The sequence below is a fragment of the Limulus polyphemus genome, unplaced genomic scaffold (genome assembly GCF_000517525.1).
Source record: "Limulus polyphemus unplaced genomic scaffold, Limulus_polyphemus-2.1.2 Scaffold11, whole genome shotgun sequence".
NCBI lineage: Eukaryota > Metazoa > Arthropoda > Merostomata > Xiphosura > Limulidae > Limulus > Limulus polyphemus.
The window spans coordinates 263230-272098 of record NW_013665621.1 but is presented as its reverse complement, the minus strand read 5'-3'; the positions used below and the strand labels follow the sequence as shown (position 1 = coordinate 272098).

General features: G+C 28.5%; 1 protein-coding gene across 1 annotated transcript in view; it reads left to right on the top strand.

The window, feature by feature from the left end:
• The window catches only part of LOC106478491 (dnaJ homolog subfamily C member 13-like), a 150041-nt gene that overhangs the window by 65269 nt on the left and 75903 nt on the right, over window positions 1-8869 (top strand). Inside the window, 5 exon segments of the mRNA XM_013939042.2 lie at window positions 6-31; window positions 3755-3811; window positions 4449-4646; window positions 5176-5271; window positions 6002-6112. Coding sequence (XP_013794496.1) covers window positions 6-31; window positions 3755-3811; window positions 4449-4646; window positions 5176-5271; window positions 6002-6112 — 488 coding nt within the window.

Genomic DNA, 8869 nt, shown 5'->3' with positions numbered 1-8869 from the left:
TCAAGGTCGCACACTGTTTCGCCTTTTTCAGGTAAGATTAAGATTATAAAATAAAATATACTAATGAAAAAAACTTTTTTTTTCAAATATTTTATCTTAAAACATTCATGATCTGTTTTTAAAGATATTTCAGCAAATTGGCTAAGTATTTTCTTTAAAAAGTACATATTGGATCAAGGTTTATTAGTAGGAAGTACTGGTTCTAAAACATATTCCAATGTAAAGACCAAACTTTTAGACATATAAGAGTTGTTGAATAAGGAATGCACACAGTAAAACTCTGGTGGTTGAAATAATTGTACAAAAGAATAAGTAAATTTTAAGGAAAATTTAAAAAGTATATTTAGTTGCAAGTAAAATCTCCCAATTATGTGGGTTTATTACAATATCTCATATGTTACTGGATTTTGTAAATAATTAAATATAATCACCTATGAAAATTGTTGATTATTTTTTATATTTAAAATTGCATTTTTGAGAAGTATAAATTAACTTGTATCATCCTAGCTCATTGGAGAATTCCACAAAATGTTAAATGTAATGTTTCAACACCAAGGTAGTGAAACAGAGATTTAATGCTAAAGCTAAAGTTTTAATTCTTGTAGGAATAGTAAATGTCTTCCAATTCTATTCACTAATAGCCTACTTGTTTTGACTATTACAGTATTGACTGTCACATTATAATATCCCCATGGCTGAAAGGGCGAGCATCCCTGTCACACCAAACATGTTCGCCCTTCCAGCTGTGGGGGCATTATAATGTGATGGTCAATACCACTATTTCTTGGTAAAAGAGTAGCCCAAGAGTTGGCGGTGGGTGGCATGACGAGCTGCTTTCCATCTAGTTTTACACTGCTAAATTAGGGACGGCTAGTGCAGATAGCCCTCATGTAGCTTTGCGCAAAATCCATAACAAACAAACAAACTATTACATTATTATTATTATGTAAACTATGAAAAATTTGAAACTTTTATTTTTTGCCAGAAACAAGTTTGAAAGAATGAAAAGTTAAGAGGGCATAATCTTCATGCTCTAAAGATATTAGCTGTTGATTTCAAAATGTATTTGTTCCATCATTTAAAGTGCAAAAATGAGGTTTAATACTGTTCAAACTTTAAACACAAGTTAATTATCTGAATTTGAATGCATGACATGATGTTTTTTTTCTTTGACCATTAAAGCTTCTACACAATAAAATTGATTTCAACTGAAAGTGGTTTAATTGACACTGAAGAAAAAGTAAAAATTTGAACTAATCATGATGACTAGTATGATTTAAGTTGTTATGTTCTAGCTTCAAAAGCATATGGAACCTGATGACCTACAGTTATCAGTTTTATCTATTCCATGGACAGCTTATTTCAACTTTCATTCCAAATCTTCAAGTCCCCTGGTGGGACAGTGGTAAGTCTATGGACTTACAACACTAAATGTGGCTTTGCTCAAATAACAACAACAACAAAATCTTCAAAGTGATTTTGATTGGTTTATTTTGTACAAAATTAACCAATGAAGGTCTTAGTAATGGGTCATAAACCTGCTTCTTTTTTTTGTCATTCATTCAATAATAGGTATTCAAATGTCTACTAAGTATGTTGACTGTGTGTACTTTATTTGTGAAACACCTTTAAGTCTTGCTTCAACTTCTGCTCTCTTTTATTCCACATTCAAAAACTAAATGATATGTTGCTTCAAGCATATAACAATAATTTTACATAAACTGAAGTATTTAAAAAGAAGGTGTGTAATAAAGCAGATAGTTTGTTGAACAAAATAATACATTTTTACAGTTTGAAAGATCTTCCTGGTGAGGTGTGATTATACTAAGTTATATCTATTATAAGACCATGTTATTAGGCTTGTAACCATTATAACTGATTAAAATAATACATTATTGTAGCCTGCCAGAATTGACTTATAGATTATTGCAGTGGATGGTGAATATATTCTGTTTATTGTTTAGAATACAAAATTAAAGAATAGGTTAAGCAATTGTCAAGTTTTTTTTATATTCGTATTTGAAAAAATCGGCACTTGTTTAACCTATTCTTTAATTTCGATATCTTTGTTGCCTATGTGGTTAACTACATTGTTAACTTTATTGTTTAGAATACAGTGAGCTCATCTCTTAATGTTAGTGACATGCCAGGGCTATTACTGAATGTTTTGTGACTGTATAAAAATAATATAATTTTACTCTCAGATAAGTTGAGTAACATATGCTGTAAAAATAGTGTTTAACCTTATCTTGATTGGTAGTTTTTCAGGTCACTTGAAGTGTACAGTAGCAAATGTTTTAGAAACACAATTAAAAAAATGTATTCTGATTTTATTGCAATAACTTTTTACTCAAAAATATTGCAGCAAAATTGATATTTTAGCATTATGTAATGTTTAACTAGTTTATTTCATAAACCAAAAATTGAAAAAATGTGATGTTTGTATGATTTACCAAAGCAGAAGTTAAATGTTTCAATTGGCAAAATATAGTCTCAAAAGAAATCAAAGAAATTGAAATTGGCTGGATTTAGAAAGTGAAACTTTCTGAGCAGTAAAAAAAAATAAGTAGAAAGTTTAAGATGAAAGGAAGTGTTTTTATTCGATTTTTTTTTTCACGACAGAATTTAGGACATTTCACAATCTAAAAAATATTGATACAAATAAAATCAAATGTTTTAAGTTTTTGTGCAGAAACTGGAGAAATATAAAAGGTTAGTAAAAAGTTTTAAAAAATTTGGTTAAGTATTTTCACTGAGAATGGAGAGAAATAGATGATCTATGGGATCTATCTAAAGCTATACAAGTGTGTAAGAACAATGCCCTATTGGATTTATGAGTAAACTAACTTGTGTATTGTAATGAATTAAATAAGAATAAGACATAAACATGTGAACTCCATGTGAATTTATAAGTAATTTAAGTATTGTTACTTGAATAATTGTTTTAAATAATCCACATTTACATTACACCTGAATTTTATGCATTACTTTAAGCGCCCCCCAGTGGAACAGCAGTATGTCTGTGAACTTACAACGCTAGAATCTGGGTTTCGATACCTGTGGTGGGCAGAGTACAGATAACCCATAGTGTAGCTTTGTGCTTAATTCCAAGAAAACAGAAACAAAACAAACATTACTTTAAGCTTTAAACCATCCATTTGTCCTAAAATTCTGATGTATACTGTATTTATTTTTTAGATATCTTAGAAATAAGTTAATGATAAATTAGTTGCATAAATATAATGTAAATCGTGTTCCACATATATTCTGTATACATATAGAACATTTCCATTGAATAATTCAGCATTTTTGTATTCTTGTTTATCATTTTCATAATTGGTGAACTTTAAACTAAAGTTATTTTTGAAATAACTGGGAATTTGTTATTTCAGAAAAGTTTTAGCTTTAACCTCTCTCTTTTTTTTAATTATTTAAAACATAATGTACCATCTATAATATAGTATTATTTTCATATAGAATTTAAGCATTGGTTTTCCATTTTATAATAATATTATATTGATAAATCATTTCAAGCTAAAAAAAAATTAAATAACATAAAGACTGTAAAAATATTAATAGCTTTAATGGATTTTCTAATTCTAATAATTTGCAACAATTAAGCTATGATAAAAATATCAGTTTGTGTTTTTTATTTCAGAATTTTTATGTTAAGGGTATGTCAAAAAAAAGTTCAGAAATAGAATGTTTTACCCTCTCTTTGTGCATATAAATAGCTGGCACTGATTTTTTTCAGCATCCGTCCATTGCTATACTAAAGGGAGCAGGGCTGGTGATGAAGGCTATCATTGAGGTATATTTGGTCATTTCTGAGCATAATAGGGTGCATGTATTTTAATCTTGAAATATTATTAGTTTTGTATTTCTGCTTTTTGATATATGTATCTTTTTAATAGTTTTGTGCTTGGCAAAGTGAATTGATTACAGCAATTGTTCTGATGAGTTACAGAGCACTGTTGAAAGTCTAATTTTTCAAAAAGACTTGAGCATTTTTGGTTGATTTTATTATTGATAAATCATGAGAAGTAGGAATGTAAAAGCTAAATATCATTCAGATGTTATTAGTTCAATCCCACCCACCAGATTCTAAGGATTTACCATTGTTTATAGCAAAAATCTGATCAGTTGATTTTCAACAAAGATACAGTCTTTATAAACAAATATTAGTTAACCAACATAATGATTTTTATGAAATTAAATTAAATTTTACATGATTTTTGTTGTTTAAAAATTTAAAGTTTGTGAGCTTATTAATGAGCATAGATGAAGATTGTAAATGTAAGTTACATTTGATAAGTCACCTATATACCCATGGAAGAATTAGCTCTTTAATAATGTAGAGTTTACAGAAATGTACAAATTGAGTTTTTTCATTGAGATTCATGATATTGAAGCAAGCTTATATAATTATTCATGTTTTTTATTTGCAGGAAGGGGATGGTGAAATAGCTGCAAAGATGCAAGATTTAGCTTTAGCTGAAGGTGCTCTCCCACGTCATCTCCATATTGCCCTTTTCAAACAGAGCTCTGATAGCAGGCTTTTGGCTGTACAGCAGTTGTCTCGTCATCTGGTAGCTTTGTGGGTAACAGGAAATCCAATAGCTATGGGCCTGTTGCGTCGAATTGTGGTAAGCTATCTCACTTTTTATTAAATTTAGTTGTTTTTTTGTTGAATTAAAACCAACTCCATTCTTCAGTATTTTGGTCTGGCTTTAATGATTCTTTTGCTTGCTTTCTTTAATATTCAAAAGAAATTCCATATAATTTGAGATACATCTAAAGAGAGAAAAATATGTGATTATTGCATCCATAAGAAAATTTTCTTAAATTCACAAAAAAATACACATTAATTTTTTTTTCAAATATTATAGAACTAGTTTATCAATCTTGATTAGCATTATTTGAGAATTAATTTTTTGTCATATGTCCAAATGAGAGTAAATGTGTAATCCAAAAATATTTAAATGAAAATAATTTTTCAAGTTCAATAAGCAAGTCTAAATTAGGCTTAATGGTAGCTGTTCCATCAGTCATTAATGGAAGTCTTCTTTTGGAAATTATAAAACTTTTCCATATACTGGCTAGTTAGTAACAATGATTAGTTTGAAATACTTGAAAAAAAGCTGATGTTAAGTTATTTTATAATCACAATTCTAGCCACCAGGTCTGCTTTCATATCTTGATTCAACAGATCCTGCCCCCAAACCCTCGATAGATCACATCAATGTACGGGATAACTTGAAACTTGCTCAGGTAGTTAATTACTATATATTGAGAGAAGTAGTAAAGGTTGTTTTTTTTTCATATCAGAGGAAATGGCCATGTTTTTAAAAGATACCATTTCCTATCATAGTGACTGTTCAACATTTTTTTAGTCAGTATAAGTGATATACTAAATTTTTTGTAACAGTTAGAATCTTTTTTTTTATCAAACTGCTTGATTAATTAAAATTGTTAATGAAAACAAAATCAGTTTTTTTTATTTCATCACAGATGCTTGTATCTTTAATATTTTTACAATGAGCAGTTTGAATCAGAGTAATTAGTCAGCAGTACGGCTACTGACATACAATGCTAAAATCTGGGGTTTGATTCCCCACCTAATGTGGCTTTGATCTAAAATAAACAGAGTAATTAAAAACAGTAATTCTTTAAAACTATGGTTAAAAAATTATAGACTCTCATATTTAATTGATCATCAAAGAAGATTTCATTGTTTTGTGTAAAATATATATAATTTATGTTATCAAATTTCATAGTAGTTTTAAAAAGTGTGATGTGAATTTTTAATGATAAAGTAAGCATAGAAATCCTTGTTGTAAGACTCTAAATCTGTTAATATGCATTACAATTGTCTGTCACAATAACCATGTTTTAAAAACTTAAATCATTTTCTTTACATTGAATATTAGTAGATTGATGGTGTGGTAAATTTAACAAAGCTGATGAATTAAGATGTGATTTTACTGTGTTTGATATATAGGATCATTCAGCCAAAACCAAGAGAAGAACACCACCATCATTGCAGGTGGTAGAAAAACATGTGGAAATGTTTCTTCAGCATTGGAGATCTAGAATAGGCCTTGAAAAGGAGGTTGGTTTGATTAATATAAATTTATTAATCTTGTTTCTAATCCTTTAACATAAAAATCACATGAATAATGTTTTCAAGTTTATTTTCCATCCTATTAAATTACTGGCTTACACAGAAATAGCGTTTAAGTTGTTCTTAGAACTTTTAACTTGATTGAGTTGAAAGCCAAACATTATTAAATATCTGTTTTGTCTCAGAAGCAGAAGACTTAATAACTTCCTACATCACCAAGAAAAAGTTTTTTGGGTGGTGTTTATAAGAATCTCTTCAGTTTTGAAGACTACATAATCATCAACACTTACTTCACAAGCTATTTATTTACATATAATTTTGTGTACTAGAAAATATGGAGTATTAAAATTCATTCTTTAAAATGTTTTGACTTTCTATTCTCCAAGTTTTAAATTTCTTAAAGCCAAGAATGAAATTAAGAACTATTCAGATTGAAATACATTTAACAAGACATTGTTTGGTTTAAAAATGTTAAACATTATTTTATATATATGATTACAATAAAATGTTTATAATGTTGATTTTAGACTACTCCATTGGAATAAAAAAATGAGGATACATTATGGACATTTTGTGTGGCATTTGACCTTTATGATTAGACTGGAAAATTATTTTTCAGGCAACAACACTGAATGATTAAAATTTTGACTTTATTTGCAATTTGGGTTTTTTAAACCGTTTAATTGAAAGTTACTTAAATTGTAATCTATTTCTATCAGTAAATTAAAATTAAATATAATTTCTGACAACAACAACTAAGGATAAGTATTATATAAACCTTATGTGTATTATATTTTTATTTAAAAGATTATAAATTAAGTATCCCAATCTCATATGTGAAATTTGTAAAATGGCACTTTCATCATTATACTGTTCTGAGTTGAAAGTATTCATTTATAAAAATGTATCATAGTTTTATATATAACACTAGTAAAACATTCAACAGGAAGGAAACTGTGACTAATGCTATAAAATGAAGATACCAGAATGAGACTATACAATTATTCAGATCTCTTAAAAAATAGTCCTCAGAACTAGCCTAATTCCACTGAAGTGTGTAGAATCAAAGAACAACCAAAAATTGACTTAGTACTTTTTAGCTAAATTTTACTTGCATTATGTCATTTAACAAAGTAAATAAAAATAAAGAATTAAAAGTAGAGTAATTGTTACTTTGCTTCAGATACCTATAAAAAAATTGCAACAAGTGTTTTAATTACTTTGTAATATGCTAAAAAAATCAATTGCAACAATGGTAGTATTTTCCAATTTTACAAACATTATAGCATGCCAGAATCCATTACATTATAAAACTTCAAGTGTCACTATTTATTCATAACAATAATAAATACACACTTAACTTTGCTTATTAATCATTAAAAACCTTTAAGAAAATAGAGTATCGTAATATTTTTATATGAGCTACAAATCAATAATATGAATAGATCTTAAGATAAAATCTCTACCTTCAGAGTATCAGATTTTTAAAACTGTTTAAAGTGAATTTATAACTATATTATTCTTGGATTGAAGATGTCAAAGGTAGAACCATAAGTTTCCTTTGTGATTACTTGTCCAAAAGTGGTAATATCTTTTTAAATGTGGCAGCTTAAAGGTGTAAACACTCAAGGGGACTGTCAGATATCTTTTCACGAGAAGTACCTGATCATACCTGATTGTAAAAAGTGGTACTTCTGGACCATCTCTGTTGCTGCTTAATGTGTGACATTCATCAGCTTTATTAGATGGTGAGAAGCAGTTCTCAATTTCAAAATTACTAAATCTATCATTGCATTTGCACTCATAAATCTCCAGCCTTTTCCTTTTACAGATGTGTTTAAATTTCTAATCTGTGTTCCATTTATTGAGATATGCATCATTTATGAAACTTTGATTTTTGTTTCTTTAGCTTTTGTTTCAAAAGCTTTAATTTTTTTATCATAAATTCTCAAATGATTGTGGTTTATATTTAGTCCTGAGTGTGAGGCGTTGTTCACACTTAGACCTTTATACTGCTTGGGTTTTGGAAGCTTGTTAACTGTCAGGGTCATTGCAGTCATTGTTCAATGTGTTGTTGATTACCACATGTTTAACCCTTTCGAGATGGGTCAGGTGTGAAAGGCCATGTCATCTCGTTTATTGACTTGCATTCAAAATTTTATTGAACTACTATTTCATGAAGTTATGTCAATAAGTTTGGTATCAAACTGTAGATTATAATTCAGATAAACATCGATTACCGGGTGTCACAAGGTATGTTGAATGCAGCACTGGTTCAAGTTAGATGTTTTTGATGTCAAAATACTAAGTCTGTAGTTTCCTATGAATTAGAAACTCAAATTACAAATATTGACAAGCTAGAATATAAAATAAGAAGGTCTTATCTTTTCTCTTTGCTAAGATATTACTCATGTAATAAATCAAACACAGTGGCACCCCACCCACCTCTTTCCATTTTTGGAAATGCCCTCTCATATACACTTACTTCTATATATCACATGAATAACCAATCAGAAGCTCAGAATGTCCCATAGTGGCTTTTTCAGCCATTTTAAATTCTTAGGATGCCATTTCTTTCTTTTGAACCAAGATTTCAACGAGGTAGGATGTGTCTTTAGTATGCTCGAAATTTCATATTTTTTAGACTAAAATACATCTTAGTTACTGAGCTTTATAAATTATACTGGACTTCTATGGTATTAATGTAGTAATTTATGATTTTTTAGTTATTCAAATATATATGTA